Here is a 20,030-nt window from a genome sequence, read left to right on the forward strand (position 1 = left end):
GTTATTGAATTCAACATTGGATTTTTACTAAAAATCTTGAATTAAAAAATAATTAAGATATTTTAGGCAAACATCCTGCTAATACTTAAGAATTATAATTATTGTTCTAATACTGTATTACTGTGAGTAAATAATCATTTAAAGATGGTTGAAAATTTGCTTGATTAAAAAAATGAGAGTATCTTTGAAGTTCTGAGATTGCCTTAAAACACAAAATTGCCATATGACAATAGAAGGTGCTATGTATTACTAATATTAAAAGCCTTCCAAAAAACACATTACCTCAAGTTTAAGCATCTCCATTAGAAAGCAGAAAAAAAAATAAAATGATGGATGAAAGGTGGAAGACTGACAAAAGTACACAATGAACATACAATACAAATGTCCAAACATATTGCTAAATCTAATCTCTGATATTTGCATACTTTTAAAGGATATTTAAGTACTCTCTTTAATAACTATGCATAAGTATAATCATTTTTATTCCATCTTTATAAATATTTTAGCATTTAAAATGAGTTTATTTGAAATACAAATAAGATTCTTAAAAGATCATTTCCATTAAAGACCACGCCAAATATAAGTTGATTATAGCTTTGATATTTTCAATAATGTAAATTTTTTAAAATAATACTTTTTTAACCCTTAAATCCTCAATTTCTGATCCATAACACAGCTATTTATATAAAGCATTTTCAAATGTTTTAGAATGAGTTATTTTTTCTAAAATATCTAGACCAAAAAAAAAACCTGTCAATGAATTCATAAGGTATATGTAAATGAAAGTAATGGAACATAAGAACATACTTAATAATATACATCAGATTATGCCTTCAGCCTCAATTAGAAATACCAAAAAAATCATTGCATTTTTAGCTCATTTAATTCCTTTTAATGTATTTTGTCTTAGATACCAATATTTAGGTTCAGTAAAGTAGTAATATATAAAATAAAATTTTTCATTAAATGTTACAATCCACCAACAAATTTGAGAATAAGCAGGATTGAATTTTAATCAATTAGTAAAATACATGTCATATATTTAAAAAGTAAGCAGAAGCTAAAAACAAATGGAGTTATGAACAAATAAATGCGATGGAATATCTAGACATTAATTTTTAATATGAAAATGGTATGAAGCACAATTCAAAAGTATTTTAAGTTGTACTTAATATAAATAATATAACATACAATATGGCAAAATATAAAAAGTAATAACAGTAAGTATTAGGTCAAGATTAATAGCACAAATTTACTTATAAGGCAATCATCAGACCATCCAAAATGAGAGAGAAAATGATAGGGAAAGACTGCAGGCTTTGGAGAAGACCTGAGTTCTAGTACTAGCTTCCTTACATGAGGTGCATGAACTTAAGTTATTTACCTTCACTGAGCCTCAGATTCCTTCAATATAAAACAAACACATTACTTCATTTGCAGGTTAAAAGAAACAAATGAGACCATGTATTTAAAGTACCTGGCATAGTATCCAAAACCTAGTGGTGCTCAAAAAGTTAAGAGTTTGTTTCCAATAATAATTACTCTGACTCTTATGCTACCATTTCCTGAAGTTGGAAATTATACTTCAGTATAATGTGAGGTCTTAATCATTACAAGCCTATTAGTTAACTAAGTAGAAAGTAAATATTACCCTTGTTTTACTAAAAATATGATGAAATGTTAAGTCACTATTCAGCAAGAATAAATCTATTTTAAAATTTATTTCAAAACATTTAAAAAGAAAAATCTTATGAAAATGTGAAAGAAGACATGAAGAATGGATTTCTATGCCATTTTTCTTTTCCAGAAACATCTTTCCAAGAGAAAAAAAAATCATTGTTTCCCATAATCACCCTTGTTGACAGAAGGACAGTACAGAAAGACACTAAATCCTTTTCTCCCAAATCTTATATAACTCTAGTTATACTTTAAGCGATCTCCTCATAACATATAAAGATAATTTAATCTATGTGAATAAAAATGCAAATTTACAAAAATCCTCCATATTAAAGTAATTATTAAATAAAATATTACTCAGAAATATTTTCCCACATATATTTTTCCCAAAATGCAAGTAAATATATAAATTTCTTCTCCCTGTTCAAATTCTACCTGTTTAAGAAGTAAACATCTAACTCCATAATTCTCAGCTTGGAAAAGGTCAGAGAGAATTGCACTTTAAAACAGATATATCATAAAAGTGCCATAATTGTGATACAATTTTAGTCACCCTATTACATTTGTTTGGAAATTTCAAATAACATTAAAGGAATTTTTTTAATCAAAAAAGAATGTAATTTTTTAAAAATTAGAGAAATACTAGTGGGCAGGCAGATTTAATCAAAGTAATTCTTACTGAAGCACAGAAATAAATGACTCAATTCACCCAAATTCAAGTATTTCTGCTGTCACATTATCTGAATGGGATTTTTCCTCATGAGACTTCTTTGATTCAGCATCTCCTTAATTACATATTAGAAGCTTTTAACTGGCTTCAATAAGTTCATGAACTCCCTGAAACTGTTTTAAAAACTGTGGAGTTATAGGTCACTGGGCTACAAAGATCACTTTTAGGAAATCTGCACCTGAAGTTCTTAAGTTTTAAAGTCTGAAGCACTAAGCATCATAAAGCTTCACATGCCTATGAATGTTATACCCATAAACTTTCCTCCCACTGATAAAATTTAGGAGGAAGAAAGATAAAGGATGACATGGTTATCTATAGTATTTATACTCCATAGCTCATTATGTTACTAATTATGAATAGAGTGCCTTTTACATCACTAGCTTTAAAACTCCAAGAAAGAAATGCAAACCGAAATGTCACTAATACTCAACTTTTTAAAGTGAAAATACAAAAAGCAGAGGTCCACATCACATAAGGGAGCTTAAGAACTACAAATAGTTAATGGAATCTTAATAGATTAAAAAAATCCTCTATAATACAGTAAAAGGGAAAAAGGCTAGCATTTTTAAGCAAATATATTTATTACATATCCTACAGCTTGTCATATACTGACATATATCTCAAAGATTTACAGGCCAATATCAAGTCATGTGACAAATGGTAGAAGGAACTGAAAATGTTTATCCTGGAAGAGAAAGAACTCAGTAAATATGAACTGTCTTCAAATATCTCATGTGGAAAAAAGGAACAATTTATTCCGTGTAATTCCTAAGGAGAACTGGAACGTGTGCATGTAAATTACAGGAAAACAAATGTCAACTCAACAGAATGACTGACTTATAAATAAATATGCACCCCCTACACCACCTAGCAAGAGTTAGGGATTACTTATCAGATGCTATAAAGGGGAGTCCTGGATGGCATGTTAGACTAGTTGATTTTTAAGATTTCTTTCAACAACATAATTCAATAATTGATAAGTGAGAAACAAGCCTACTAGAAAATAAGTTTTTCCTAAATATTTTTTCTGAACATTGGTAATACAATTGTAAAAAACGAAATCATACTTCCTTTACCCCTACCAAACTGAAAAAACTCAATTACCACTTATTGATTAGCTTGGATCAAATTTAACTTTAAGTATCATCTCCCTGCAATATATATTATTTATTAAATAAAACAGTACTCTTATACAAACATTCTTCTCTAAATGTCCAGCTTCATAAAGCAAAGTTAAATATTGTCTCTCAGATTAGACTGACTATATACAAATATCATTCAGAGCAAATGAAAGTCAAATACTATTTTGATATATCACTCAGAAAAATCTCACATGTTGGCTTTACTTATAGTATACAATAAACAAGTTAACAACAATCACATTTAGGCATACTGAACTTATTTACCTCTGAGTTAGCATATTCTGCCTGTAACTTTTTGCACTCATCTTTGAGTTTTTCAGATTCTTTCTCACGTTCCAAGGTCATGTTATCCATTAGTGTTTGAACTTGCACCAGTTCTTTCTTTAGCACAGCAACATCTTCTATACCAGGTCTCTGAAGCTGTAGAGCACATTCTCATTAAAAATTACAGTGAAAAACTAAAAGAACACACATTTTTATATCGTTTTACTACAAAGAAATCAAAATGAAAATAATCTTTGATATCAATTATTGGACTGCAAACACTGACCACTGATACCTTTCCCCCAACAAGCCTCTCCTCTTCCTTATATGTCCTATTTAATAGTATTACCACTCAAGGCACAAAATAGCAAAAACACAATTATCCTTGGTGCTTTATTTGCTTTCCTTTCCTTCACAAACTACACCCAATGGTCATAACAATCACTTCATAAATGTCACATTTTGAAGCATGAATTTTCTATCCTAGGAAACTGGTAATAAAAATAAAGGAGCAGATTTAAGCATAATTAGGGTTTATTGCAGGTTGGATATGGCTGATTTTATTGATATGTTTATTGAGTGCTAAATAAAGGACAGAAAGGAGTCAAGGACAGATTCAAGGTTGTTACACCTTAGGAGACTGTTGAAGATGTATAATACCAATGACAGAAACACAGCTGAGGAGGAAATATGATGACCTGATGTTACACTTGAATTTGAAATGAAAGCCAGAAATGCAATCAGAAGTATCCTAAAAGTAGGTGGATTTATAAAACCATAGTGCAGGGAAAGGTCAGGATCAGAGATGCAGATATGAAAAGCAAAAAGATAATACTAAGATAGAAACAACAAAAATGTTAAGCAAAAAGATAAATATTAAGATAGAAACACAGGGCGCCTGGGTGGCTCAGTTGGTTAAGCGACTGCCTTCGGCTCAGGTCATGATCCTGGAGTCCCGGGATCGAGCCCCACATCGGGCTCCCTGCTCAGCAGGGAGTCTGCTTCTCCCTCTGACCCTCTTCCCTCTCGTGCTCTCTAACTCCCATTCTCTCTCTCTCAAATAAATAAATAAAAAAAAGAAACAAGTAATGTTTCAAAAAAAAAAGATAGAAACACAAAAATATTAAGGTAATAAATTTTGCATCCTAGATTCCATTTCTATGTAAAAAATTCTATTAGTGTATGTGTAGAGGATAGAACTATAGGGAATTTTTATTTCCTCCATCTTAGGCAAGCTATACTTTTAAAATTTTTTCATCAGAGTATATATTTCATTTTTAGTTTAGAAAATTATAAAAGTACATTCCAATAAATGGTTTCTAAATTACCAGTTCAGTCTTCAGATCTTGAATTATAGTTGTTTCTTTGTTTAATTCTTCTGTCAGATGTGTTACTTTTTGTTCAGCAGCTTCTCGAAGACTCCTTTCTTCATCATATTTTGACTTTACATCTAATTAAAGATAGTTATATAAATATTAGTTTTATGACATTAACTCTAGGCAAGGACAGTTTTATAAATTCCTATATATTATACAGTTTTATAGATTCCTATATGTTACACATGTAACATGCATAGATATGCATATCTACATATCATTAATTCAAATTCACATTCCTTAGATAATCATAAATACATACAATACACTTTAACTTCTGATCACATGAAATGATGAACTTAAAATAATCAAATGTTTTTGTCTACATAAATTCCATACAGCATAGCACTGTTACTAATTAGCATGTCAATGTATACTTAATCATATATTTTACCTAAAAGCATGTAATTTTTTAAAAAAGTAATTGATAGCATAACCAAATGTTAAATCTATACTATATTGTTTAACTTCTTCAAAATGTTACTTGTTACTCCTTAAGCATACCCCCCAAAAAATTCACATTCTCTGAATTTCAAGAATTCTACAGAGAAAATCAGTCCTTTGAAAGGAGGTAAGAGGACAAACAAAATAATTTATATAGCAACTCTATTATTAAATTCCAATAATCACCACCATAGTCTATAACAAATGTCTTATCACACTAAAATACAATACACTAAAATACAGTCGATGTAATGGCAAAAAGGTAACAAGACTGATTTACTAGCTAAAAAAATCTGATTCAATTCACCTGCAATTTCAGTGGCAAGTTGGGCTGCTTTCTGTTCAAATAAGTCTTTCATTTGCTTAATATTAAAATTTTCTGTTTGGGCCTCTTCTAATTGTTGTTCCAAAGACTGTAGTTCTACAAAAAAGTATCACAGTTACTCAAATACATAATTAATGCTAATTACATTTCCTAAGTTGTTATTACTTATATCCTAATCATTATAGTAAAGACAATCAACATGAAAAAAAGAAAATCAACATGACTCTATCAACCAGTTACAAATAGAGTATGCCAACATTTCAAGAATTAAGTATATCTAATTCATTTAAGCCACAAGTCATAATTTATACACACATAAAACAAATGAAAGGAATATTTAGCATCATGCCCAAATAATCCATAAATATTTGTTTCAAGATTATTTGATTTCACGTTTCAGTCATTTTCCTATAACCATCAACTAACCAAAAAGGAATATATTCTGCCTCTCTAAATAAAATTTATTATAATGAGAAATGAAGTTAGAAATGGTTTAAAATCAAGGTCTTATATAAAATAAAGAATCGATTAAAATACACAGTCAACTCCTAATACTTTATTCTCATAAAAAGATTTCAGAGGGAAAGTAAATAGAATGGCTAACCTCAAAATATAATTTTGATTATTCATTGAGCATTCCTCCAGTTAAGGTCAATTACAAAGATGTTAGTTTCATCATTTTATTCCCAAAGAGAAAGAGTACATTACTCTTTAAAATAGGTTTAACTTTTCATTAAACTGTATTCATGTAATATTCCAGAAGTTTATTTATAACTACAGAATATAATGAACTATGAAAACACTAAGATTTTTTGTCGACTGATTAAACTATGAAGTTCACAGGTAATACTCTAAACCTAAAATACGACCATTATCTTCACTGTTTTAGAGCCAGAAAGTATAACCACAACACAAATTTATGTAGCAGACATCAGAGAAAAGGTAAAAAGTAAAAAAGAAGATGAGCAAGGAGAAAAAGAAAAATGAAAAAATAATCTGCTTTAAGTAAAGTTACCTGCTGATGAGTCAGCCACCAATCCATCAGGTTTAGACTCCTCAGTGAAAACAAGACATAAACAAACACATTAAAAGGAAAAGACAATTCTATTACCATTGCCAATGTGAAAAAAAGTTCAGAAAGCCACATTCTATGAGGTAAGTAGCAAGATTTTGATAAAACTTTGGCCTGTTCAAAATCTTCCAGATCTCTAAAGTACCATTAGGCAGACTGGCATAATGATCTAACTGCAGTTATTGGTTCTAAGAATTTTTTTATGTTAATCTAAAGTTATTATGGGTCTTACAATAGATAGCATCTTAAATTCCATAAATTCAGTAAATATATTTTTTTTTTCAATGTGGGCTCCACGCTGGGCTTTAACTCACGACCCTGAGATCAAGACCTGAGCTGAGATCAAGAGTTGGACGCTTAACCAACTGAGCCACCCGGACACACCAGTAAAGATTTAAAAATAACAAATTATTATAATTATAAACATAGATTCTAAAGCCAATACTTGAGTCAACAGATAAAATTCATAATCTTCTAGAGACGCCTGGATGGCCCAGTCAGTTAAGCGTCGGGCTCTTGGTTTTGGCTCAGCTCATGATCTCAGGGTCATGGGACTGAGCCCCATGTCAGGCTCCTTGCTCAGCAGGGAGTCGGCTCGAGATTTCCCTCTGCCCCTCCTCCCAACTCCTGCCCACTCTCTCTTTCTCTCTCTAAAATAAGTAAATAAATCTTCAAAAAAATAAGATTCAATCCTGTAACATATAAAAATTTGCATAAGCTAAAATATGCCATGGAGCTATCATTACTAAAAAGTTTGGCATTAAAAGCACAAATTTTTAATTCAGGATTATAAATCATCTTCTTAAAAAGCAGAAATAAAGAACATATTCTATAAGGTTTAATTTATTATGTGCATTAGGAATAAAACACTATATTGCCTAGTCATTTTCACATTCTAAAAAACTATACATATCTGAAAGAGATTAATAAGACATCTCATAGTATATCTGATTTATTTTCCTATACATTAGATTTAGACATACTGGTTGCTAAGAATCATCAATATTTTAAATACATTTTCCCCAAAAGTAAATTTCCTACACCAAGGCAATTTCACCTTGCACTGTGGAGAATTTATTTAATTTATTAAATATGAAACAGTCATCTCAAATGTAGGAAACAGTTTCCTCTATTTTCAGGTACAAAAATAATATAGCACGTTTCATGAATTGTTAATGGCATGTATGTAAAACATGAGTAAATGAACTGTAAATATTGTAGATTACTAAAAATTTCTTTCCTACTTCAAATACAGAAGCTGAGTAGTAATGAGACTGATATCTTGCTATCAATTTATTTGGGTTTTTTTCTAGTCCAAATGACAATTTTTGATGAAAAAACAAAAAGGCAAAAAGGGTGCACCTGGGTGGCTCAGGCAGTTAAGCGGCTGCCTGGCTTAGGTCATGATGTCAGAGTCCTGAGATCAAGACCCGCATCAGGCTCCCTACCCAGTGGGAAGTCTGTTTCTCCCTCTCCCTTTGCTGCTCCCCCTGCTTGTGCACTCTCTCTCAAATAAATAAATAAAATCTTTAAAAAAAAAAAAAAAGGCAAAAAGACTGAGAGTCACAATGTACTAATATGCAAAGGGATCACTAATTACTTTATAAAAATATTATAACTATTGTTAAAGGATATCAACTTTATTCTTACAAATGAAAACTACTTGGTAACATTCATTCACAGAAGCCAATATTATCTTATTTTTTTTTAAGATTTTATTTATTTATTTGAGAAACAGAAAGAGAGATCACAAGTAGGGGGAAGGGCTAGAGGGAGAAGAAGACTCCCCTTGAGCAGGGAGCCTGATGCGGAACTTGAACCCAGGACCCTGGGATCATGACCCAAACCCAAAGCTGACACTTAACCAGCTGAGCCACCCAGGTGCCCCAAAAGCCAGTATAATTTTAATATAGAAATCATAATTGGTTAAGACATTTATTTAGAAAATACACTGAACTATGTATCAACAGAATCTCACTCCAAAGTAACCACTTTTCATACCAATGCTTTTGGTTTTTTTCTATGCATTATTTTTATATAAAGCTGTGCATGTGTGGGTACACATGTACATAAATATTATTCTGTTTTTTAAAACCTAATATTGGCTTAAAAAATACCCTAAAATTGTTAATACAACCATTCCCCCACATTTTCAAACCCTCTGCATTAATGTAAACAAAAAAGTTAATAATAGTTCTTTCCCTACTAGTAGACAATTTAGTGATTGCCAGTTTGTCACAACACAAATGCTCTGAAGAGTTTCACTACTATCTGAACCTATATTTTTTAACAATTTAGGTATATTGTCAGAAAATTAGAATAATGCAGCCTGGTATAAAAAGTCAATCCACAGGTAACTGATTCTTAATGGAGCATCTTTAAGAAATTACATCTTAGCTTCCCAATTATTTATTTGCATTCATTAGAATTACAAAGGATATACACTATAGGCTATTAAATACAGATAAACAAATTAGAAGAAGTTATTTATTTCAGGCCACCTGCTTACAAAATGCTTATTTTCAACAATGAAAATAAACAACTAATATACACACTTCAAGTATTTAAAAGCATTTACTTGCTGCTGCAGCCCTTGAAATTTTTCTAATTCTTTCTTTAATTCTTCTGAGTACCATTTTTCTTCCTAAGGGAAAAAAAAAATTTTATTTAGTAAATTTCAAAAGATTATCTAAAACATTGAAAATAAACAAATATAGTCATTTTTATTGTTACCTTAAGTGAAGCCTGAAGGTCTTGGACCTCTTGTCTAAGTAGTGTTATATCATCTCTAAAACATAAATTGGGGAAAAAAGGAATTAATAGTTAATGTCCTCTAACAACCTGGTCTCAATAAATCATGGCTAGTGACTGTACATTAATATTCTAGTTTTCTCAATTAAAAAAAATGCTCTAGAATTTTACATATAAAATTTTATGTATAACACTTAGAAAAATAATTTTATTCCAAAAGCTCATTGTTTATAAATGGAAAAACACCTTATCACAGAAATGATATAATCGAGTGCCTGAGCCAGAAACAAAGTATCTCCCATTAATTTATCAATAATAAGGATCAATAGCTTCCTACTGCAGTTAGCATAAAATCTGAACTCATTAACAAGGATTATACAATCTGTACAGTATAGTCCCTGCCTTAACACTCTCTTCCTCATGCACTCAGCTCAGGCAACATTGGTTTCTTTTTTTTTTTTTTTTTTTTTTTAAAGATTTCATTTATTTATTTGACGGAGAGAGACAACAGCGAGAGAGGGAACACAAGCAGGGGGAGTGGGAGAGGGAGAAGCAGGCTTCCCGCCTGGGCAGGGAGCCTGATATGGGGCTCGATCCCAGGACCCTGGGATCATGACCTGAGCCGAAGGCAGACGCTTAACGACTGAGCCACCCAGGCACCCCAACACTGGCTTCTTTCTGTTTTCCTTGAGTCCTGTCAAACCTCACATTCTACTCTCCTTACCTAAGAGTCAGTCTGACAAAGAGCAGTGAGCATACTACTCAAGGCCCTAACACATGAAAGAGGTAATATCACATGCATTCATAACAGTATATACTTCAAAGTGATTGTACTGTACCGCTTCAGAGCAAGAGCCTCTCCTCCATGACCTGAGTCATTACCAGCATCATGAACTACCTCATAGTGTTTGAAAAGTTCATCAGCAGATCCAAGGGATTTCATACACTGGGGACATATGAAACCCTATAGAAAGAGGCAGAAAAAGGTTACAAAATTGTGTTTAATACTGTAAGACAGCAATTTGTACATTATGAAATACAGTCAAATGTTACACCGATGGTGCCATTAGTAGACCGTAATTTATGACGTTAAGCCCAAATTCTGGTATTGTATAAATGTACATCACCGTCTATTCTGGTTGAAGTTTACAAAATATAAAGAAAGCCCTTACAACCATCTTTTAGGTTGAATAAATATATGGCTAGAGTACAGAATTCTAATTTGAGAAGTTAGTTCTGATCTAGAAAACTACTTGAGAAGATCTTCCATCATATCCTCTCTCTCTCTCTAGATATCCCCCTTAGTAAAATAATATCTGCCCCAATCTATTTCATAGGAATGATAACAAAAAAATTAAAAACATAAAGTATTATGATCAGTGAGGAAAAAAGTAATATAGTAAATAACTTGTAATTACCACAGAATATCTACAATGATTAAGAAGTATTGCAGTCAGTAAATTCCTTGCTAACTTAAGATTAAGACTGTAAAAGCCTGAAGTTAATAGTCTCATAAAACACTAAATACTTATAAATAATCTCAGAATTATATGGCTATGGCATAGAGGTCCTGCATGAATATTCCCTCAATGACCTAATCACTCGGATGCCTGGACCACCTCTCACTCTGTACAACTCTACTGACATTTTCAACTACTCCGACTTACCTATGTTCCCTGAACACACCATGGTATCCCACATTTCTGGGCCTTTGCATATACTGCTTTTTCCCTCCAGCACAATCCTAGTAGCTTGTCAAGTTTCTACATTCACTGTAATATACACAATACACTGAAGCTTTTCATCCATGTTTCCCTAATGGCTAGTGTAGTATTTTTGAACATACTCTACATTTTCTATGTTACTTATTTAATAAAATATAACTAAAATAAAATAAAATAATGACCAGCTGGCTCAAACATTAGAGCATGTAACTCTTGAACTCAGGGTCATGAGTTCAAGCCCCACATTGGGTATGGAGACTACTTTAAAAATAAATAAATAATAAAAATATGAATGAACCCGACAGGGCAGAATTTGGCAAAAAAAAACGGAAGAGGGGTGCCTGGGTGGCTCATTCGGTTAAGCGTCTGTCTGCCTTCAGCTCAGGTCATGATCCCAGAATCTTGGGATCAAGTCCCACAGTGGGCTCCCTGAGTCAGCTTCTCCCTCTCCCTTTGCCCTCATCCCTGCTCGCTCTCTCTCCATCTCTCTCTCTCAAATAAATAAAAATCTTTATTGGGGCACCTGGGTGGCTCAGTCATTAAGCGTCTGCCTTTGGCTCAGGTCATGATCCCAGGGTCCTGGGATTGAGCCCCGCATTGGGTTCCCTGGCTCGTCAGGAAGCCCACTTCTCCCTCTCCCACTCCCCCTGCTTGTGTTCCCTCTCTCACTGTCTCTCTCTGTCAAATAATCTTTAAAAAAAAATAAAAATCTTTATTAAAAAAAAACAAAACAGAGAGCTTTAACAGCTTGCAAATTATAAAACTTTCCAAGGGATAGCCTGAGCGAAGTAATAAATACTCTTAACAAGTAAAAACTAAAAAATAAATAAAAACTTCTCCTTTGCGGGGCGCGTGGGTGGCTCAGTCGTTAAGCGTCTGCCTTCGGCTCAGGTCATGGTCCCAGGGTCCTGGGATCAAGCCCCACATCAGGCTCCCTGCTCCACGGGAAGCCTGCTTCTCCCTCTCCCACTCCCCTGCTTGTGTTCCCTCTCTCACTGTCTCTCTCTTGTGTTCCCTCTCTCGCTGTGTCTCTCTCTGTCAAATAAATAAAATCTTAAAAAAAAAAAAAAAAAAAAACTTCTCCTTCGCTGGGTGCTACCCAAACAGCATATCGTCACTTCTCATTTATGTACATTGTGTGGCAGAATCAAGGCTCATTGAGTACTGGGTACACTGATATGTAGACAAACATTACCAGACAATGATATAATACAAGTAGATATAAAGAACTATAAGAACACAGGAAAAGAGGAATCTAACTCTGCCTGTGGCAGGAGTTAACGCTTTACAAAAAATACACAGATATACTCATATATTATGTATATGTGTATATACACTAGACACTGCACACTGGAACTAGGTAATAAAGAATGAGTAGGAATTACTTATCAGAAATAAAGGCATCCTAACAAAGGTGTGGAAAGAGGTTTGAAACACAGTCATGCTGCATTTGGGAAACAGAGGTGTGTCCTGATCACAGAGCCAGAGTGAAGGGCAGGGGCACAACAGGTAAATGCATTCAGTGATCTCCTATGAAACTCCTGAAATGAACCAAGGTAGGAGTACTATCGATGTACCTTGAGACATCTGAATGATGCCATTAGGCTGCAGAGATACTTGATGCTCGGCACTGTCTTTTAAATGAATGAATGCTCCCAGGCTATGTGCTAATCTAGTTGATGTTATGCTCTTTCTTCAAAACCATCTATTATCTACCATCATGTTTCATAATGGCTCCACATTATGCTTAATTTGGCATTCTTACAACTTCTACCCAGTAACTGTTGTAATTAACGTGCCTTTAGTGCAATTGTACATCAACCCCTATACTATTTAGCCTGTCATTTCTCTTTTGCGTCTCAGCTTCTACTAGTAACTTGAAGGCAAATTATAGAATGTTCTTCAGAGAATCCACATACCAATTACACTATTTAATCTTTACAACTTTGGCTTGTTGACTACTGTCTCTACTTCCAGATTTTGGCTCTCGATACCTAAGGATTCAAGAAAGCTAATGATCACATTAAGCTATGCCATACCTTCTTAAAGCTTCTAGATATTACCAGGTTAATACTCCAGAAAGAACTGATTCATCCCTAAAGAGAAATTTTAGAAATTCAGTAATATATATTTAATTATAGAAATACTTCACCTAAGTGAATTCTCCATATGATTCACCTAAGTGAATTTCCCATGCTTAAATAACACTTTAATTTTGGGACATTTCTAATAAAAATAAATCTAAAATACATACACTTTCTCATCTTCTTAAATAGATGATATTAAACTATCGTTTGATGTCTTATAGGCATAAGTATTCATCACTGAATGGGTGAGTTCTACTCTATTAATTCTAGCCTCTTTAATTTCTGTACCCACATTTTATAGTTTTTTCCTACACCCTGTTTTGACTTTCCACAGTCATTTCTTAAAACTATTCATGTGCTATATCTAATAATGCTAGCCTGATATAGATGGGAAGGATAAAGAAAAAAGTTTATTAAAACCACATCACTCATTTAAAATGACAGTAACATAAGCTCAGAGTGAATATATGAGGAACGTCTCATGAATAGAGTACATGATCTTTGGTTCATGGACCTTGTAATACTAATTCTGGATAGTAAGAGACTGCTTTCTCTATTTTTTCTCAACAAAGTAAACTAGATCAATAAGTCCCACAAAAATGCTGTTAGTAAACAATAAAACACTAAAAACAGCCAGCTACATTTATTTCCCTTAATCATTCCAAATTTCTCACCAACTTCCAAACACAAACATACACACACACAGTATACTTAAGATTAAAAACAGTAAGTCCAAATGACACTACAGACAAAGGGCTGATATCCAAGATCTATAAAGAACTTCTCAAACTCAACACCCAAAAAAACAAATAATCAAGTCAAAAAATGGGCAGAAGACATGAACAGACACTTCTCAAAAGGAGACATACAAATGGCTAATAGACACATGAAAAAATGTTCATCATCATTAGCCATCAGGGAAATTCAAATCAAAACCAACTGAGATACCACCTTACACCAGTTAGAATGGCAAAAATTGACAAGGCAAGAAACAACAAATGTTGGAAAGGCTGTGGAGAAAGGGGGACCCACTTACAGCCACTTTGGAAAACAATGTGGAGTTTCCTCAAAAAATTAAAAAGAGAGCTACCCTATGACCCAGCAATTGCACTACTAGGTATTTACCCCAAAGACACAGACATAGTGAAAAGAAGGGCCATAAGCACCCCAATGTTCATAGCAGCAATGTACACAATAGCCAAACTGTGGAAAGAGCCAAGATGCCCTTCAACAGAAGAATGGATTAAAGAAGATGTGGTCCATATATACAATGGAATATTACTCAGCCATCAGAAAGGATGAATACACAACTTTTACTTCAACATGGATGGGACTGGAGGAGATTATGCTATGTGAAATAAGTCAAAGAGAGAAAGTCAATTATCATACGGTTTCACTTATTTGTGGAACATAAGGAACAGCATGGAGGACATTAGGAGAAGGAAGGGAAAAATGAAGGGGGAGAAATCGGAGGGGGAGACGAACCATGAGAGACTGGACTCTAAGAAACAAACTGAGGGTTTCAGAGGGGAGGGGGGTGGGGGGATGGGTTAGCCCAGTGATGGGTATTAAGGAGGGCATGTATTGCATGGAGCACTGGGTGTTATACGAAAACAATGAATCATGGAATACCACATCAAAAACTAATGATGTACTGTATGGTGACTAACATAACATAATAAAATAAAATAAAATTTAAAAATAAATAAATAAAAACAGTAAGTCCCTTACTCTTACATTTCAGTTATCTCTAATCCTTTCTCAGATACACTGCAGCTAAGAACTTACCTTAACTTGATACTTATGGTATACCTGTTATACCAAGTGTTCTTTCAATTAAAAAGAACATTCTTATTTAAGTGACAAGTAGGTGATATTGGGTCTTTTCATTTGGGTTAACCCATAAAGAAGAAAAGTTGACACAGATGTTCTGAAAGGAAGACAACTGGTAAAATGCTAAGGAGAGCTCTAAGAATCTTTTATACCTCTTTCTTTGCTCGCACCAGTTAGCTAGTTTAACTGGTGTCCTCCTATAATGCACCCATTTTCCCCATCACCCTAGAAAATGTCTGGTTTAACTGTTTCCCAGTGAAGTTTTTCTGGGGTTCCCTTCAACTTAAATCAGCAAATAATATTTATCACAGAAAGTTCCTGGGGTAGAGATCGTATCTTATTTACCTTTTTATCTCCTTTACTTACCAAAATACATGGTGCATAAGAAATACTCTATTAATATGCTAAATAAGTGAATGTTTGGTGAAATCCTTTTCTTATATATGTAACTGCCAGACAGAAAAACAAATGTCTTTTTTTTTTTCTTTCTGGGTATAAAAAGTTTCCTTCTTTTGTAGGATTTGCAAAAGAATGGGGGGAAAAGATATGTTTCTTTTGTTTTTAGAATATTGCAGTAATTTTCAAGAAAACAGATATATCGAGATCATCTAAGAAACTTTTCCCAGCCTGCAAATGGGCAATAGGTCCCCTTATCGGCTTCCATCCTTAGCCTTAGATATACACCAGTCCAACACACTACAGACAAACATTTGGGTGATCCACTATTAATGATGAGTATGTGCCATTCTGTCACCTTCCTCAAGTCCAGGGTGTCAAAACAAAGACTGAAACAATGGCAGATCCAGGTTCTAATGCCCTATATATTCTCAAATAGAGTAACAATTAATAGGCAAAGTCCTCTTTCTATATAAGAGTAAAGCATTTTAACCTAAAGCATTTTAAAACATTCATCAGCATTAACTAAATAATAAAGATATAACTTACAGATGTTGAAATCAAATATCACTCACTTTATATTTCAAATTTCATAGAAAAATTTATACAAAAATATTAACTTAAACTTTTATATTTGTTTACAGATTCACAAAAAGACAGCTGCAGAGAGTAAGAGCAACCAACCCAACTTCCCAAGAGCCTGTTTTTCTTATTGAATCTTCTTTTAAGCATGCATAATTAAAGCAATCCATGTTCCCTTTGTAGCATAAAAAGTTAAGCAACACCAAGGAAAAGAAAAACAAAGCTATTTGGAGCAACCCATAACCAAGCTGCTGAAGCAAAATGTGCAGGACCCACAGTAACACTGGAGTCATTAGGAAGTTGCTGTCCTCTTGTTTCATTTTCAGCGTGCACTTGCTGGTAATGCTCCGACAAATCAATAGCAGTTATACATCTTTTCATACATAATGGACAGATGAAACCCTGTGAAATAACAACTTTTAGGTGGATATACATAAAAAGTTATTTATAAATCAAAATAAAGACAACACAATGGGAAAATAATTAATATCTCTTTTTAGTATATGTAAGGGAAATTTTCATGTAGTAACTATATACAAAAAGTGAAAGATCTATCCAAAGTAGGACGACTAAAAGTAGCTTCCATCCTTATGCTGGAAATTCCTATTGGTTCAATTTTATTATAGTTACCAGTTGCTTTAGATGGAATATTAATTACTTTTTGTTTAGGACACTTTGTCCTTATTTATCTGAGAGCCATTACTGGCAAGTTAGCTTTTATTTTAGATGAAGAAACGACTGACAGTTACAACAAATAGTTTTATGTGACTTAATATTCTTAACAAAAAAAGTTCTTATAATGAAAGCAATTTTTAATCTTCACCATATTCCACTAGCCTAAGATCCCATTTTTGCCCACACCCATAATTCCCAATAGGGGACACTTCCTTCTAAATTCATGAACCAAATAAAACCATTTTAAATCAATCTCCCTAATTCCCTATACCTAACATATCTATATTTTAAAATGTGGGCTGTCACACTGATCTATGGTTTAAAATAAATAAAATGAAAACTGTAGTGAAGGACAATAGGTTATAAACGCCTTGAGTTTTTGTGTCAAAAATAGATGTGGATTTGAGATTCAACCAATGCTGACTATATGACCTTAAGGAAATCGCTTTACTTTGCTAAATGTCTATATCCTCACCTATAAAATGGGGCTAATGTTAACACCTATTCCTCTAGAGTTATTGTGCAGTACATAAGAGGCTTAGTGTGGTGCCTCTAAGTGTTCAATAAATATTCTGTCATTAGAGATATGGTTAGAGAGGAAAGAAAATGAAGCCAGGAAAGGCTGAAAGACTAGAAGAAAAGACAGGAATTAAAAACCTGAAATATTCAGCAAGGCCAAAGAAGTAGTAAGAATATGAGAAAGTTTTTGAGAGGATAGGTAGTTGTGGTAAGGAATGGGAACATTTGTTTTTAACATCTCAAGTCAAACTATTCTGCCCAATAATAAGGTGGAAGGTCCTGCCATGAACTTGAGAAGCTAGAAAAGAATTAATAAAGATCACTGGCATTGCAAACATTAAGAAGTGGGAGGCTAGGATGTTCCTTGAGTCCACCAATGTCACTTAGGATAATAGCAAAGGAGACAATAACTATAAAGAAAGTCCCAAAGTGGGAGGCAAGGCAGAGGAGTAGTGAAGAGCTAGGCTTGGGTTTGAATCCTAGATTCACACCACTCTTAGTAGCTTACAGGACCTTCAATTTCCTCATCTGTGAAATGGGGTAACAGTAACACCTTCATGGGGGGGTCTCCTGAGAATTAAGTGAGATAATAGATGCAAAGTGTTTCTTATAGCATCTGATACAAATAAAACATTCAATAAATGTTAGTCATCATTAATCCTTTTGTCAACAACCCTTAAAGGAGATTACCCAGGGGATGAAAGTGAGGAACATAAATTCTTTTTGTTTTTTCTTTTTACTGATGAAAGAGTTTTCAGGCAACCACAGTCCAAAATGCTGAACTACAGAATAATAATTACTTAAAAGAATGCATTATTGCATTTTTTTACCATGATAGCTTTATGCTGCCTCTCACTTTACTGGTTTCTTCACTGTAAGCTTCCACATACAATCATTTAATCATTCATTCAAAAAGTATGTACTGAGTGTGATTACTATGTTCCAGCCATTATGCTATGGTGCTAAGATCACAATGGTAAAATAAGGCAAAATCCCATCCTCAGGAAGCTTACAGGCTTCTTGAAAAAGTTATGAAAGAAAATAATTGCATTTTAGACCCCACTAATCAGAAAATCCTATTAGAACTTCAAAATATATTTAGAACCCTAGGACCTCACTGTTACCACTCTGATCCAAGCCACTCCCACACTGCACATGGATCACTGCAATAGCCTTCCAACAACAGTCTCTCTGCTTTTAGCCTTACCCTACTAACAGTTTATTTTCCACACAGCAAGAATGTATCCTATAAAAATGTAAATAAATTTTGTCACTTCCCTAGTCAAAACTCTCCAAGGGCTTCCCATGTGCACCAGGAGTAAAAAACCCAAGTCTGTACAAAGGCCTATAAAGCAGGCCTATAAGGCCCTGCATGAGGTAGGCCTGATTACCTCACAGATCCAATCTCTCCTCACTCACTGCCCTGGAGCCACACTAGCCTCCCTGCTGCTTTTTCACTCACTAGGAAGGCTCCCACCTCAGAGACTTTCTAGTTGTTCCACATTAATAGAAGACAGTTGTTCCAGAAACCCACATGATTCATTTCCTCACTTCTTTCAGTTCTTCCTGAGCTATTCCCTTCTCAAAGAGGTCTTCCCTGACAATCCTATTTGAAATTGCAACCACCCAGAACACTTTCTATGCTTCCTTCCCTACTTTATTTTTCTCAATAACACCAATTGTTTCCCTCTGTCCATTTTTAGACATTTGGGGTTTTTTGCCTATTTCCACCTACTAGAATATAAGCTCTACCATGACAAAAATTTTTGACTATTTTACTCACTGCCATATCTCCAGCAAACAGAACGGTGTCTGACAACAATACATATTGGATAAATTAATGAGTCTCAGAATAATAATCATTACCAAAAGGATATAAAATACAATTCCCCAGAAGCACATGGAAGAAAATTCTATTCCACATGTGAGTCAAGTAAAGTTTACTGAAAAAGTAATTATCTGTAATGAGACCTAAAGGATAATCTCATGTTAACCAGGCAAAGAAGTAAAAGAGCAGGTAAGGCATGGGAATCAGCATACAGAAGTCCAGAGATAAGAACAAACTTGGCACACCTTAAAAGCAGGAGTTCTGTATGCCTGGATCAAAGAGCATAAAGAAATACAACTACACATATAAGGTCAATTGATTTATCACAAAAGCGAAAATTTAATTCAATGGGGAAAGGTTTTCAACATTTTCAACAAATGGTACTGAAACAACCATATACAGAACTGGTTTCCATAACCATATGAAAAAAATGAACCTCAACCACTATCTCATACCATACACAATATTTTAAAATAAATCATAGACTTAAATATACACACTAAAATGATTTTTTTTTAAATATCAGAGGTAAGCATAGTAGAAAGTCCTTGCAATCTTGGGCTAGGCAAAAAACATTGTAGAAGGACCCAAAAAGCACTAACCAT

At 33.6% G+C, this 20,030-nt stretch overlaps 1 protein-coding gene across 2 annotated transcripts in view; it reads right to left on the bottom strand.

The window, feature by feature from the left end:
* The window catches only part of EEA1 (early endosome antigen 1), a 125,310-nt gene that overhangs the window by 73,955 nt on the left and 31,325 nt on the right, over positions 1-20,030 (bottom strand). The window contains exons 3-10 of one of the 2 annotated variants that reach the window (XM_088025284.1): positions 16,680-16,805; positions 10,621-10,745; positions 9,764-9,818; positions 9,609-9,674; positions 6,974-7,013; positions 5,941-6,054; positions 5,142-5,263; positions 3,814-3,969 (exon numbers count right to left, since the gene is read on the bottom strand). In XM_088025284.1, the coding sequence (XP_087881410.1) occupies positions 3,814-3,969; positions 5,142-5,263; positions 5,941-6,054; positions 6,974-7,013; positions 9,609-9,674; positions 9,764-9,818; positions 10,621-10,745; positions 16,680-16,805 (804 nt within the window). The remainder of the gene's footprint in view (positions 1-3,813; positions 3,970-5,141; positions 5,264-5,940; positions 6,055-6,973; positions 7,014-9,608; positions 9,675-9,763; positions 9,819-10,620; positions 10,746-16,679; positions 16,806-20,030) is intronic. The other variant, XM_028105495.2, reaches the window with a different exon arrangement.

Source organism: Eumetopias jubatus, unplaced genomic scaffold (assembly GCF_037043125.1).
Source record: "Eumetopias jubatus isolate StellerSeaLion01/CBP00866 unplaced genomic scaffold, mEumJub1_p1.0 scaffold_8, whole genome shotgun sequence".
Lineage (NCBI taxonomy): Eukaryota > Metazoa > Chordata > Mammalia > Carnivora > Otariidae > Eumetopias > Eumetopias jubatus.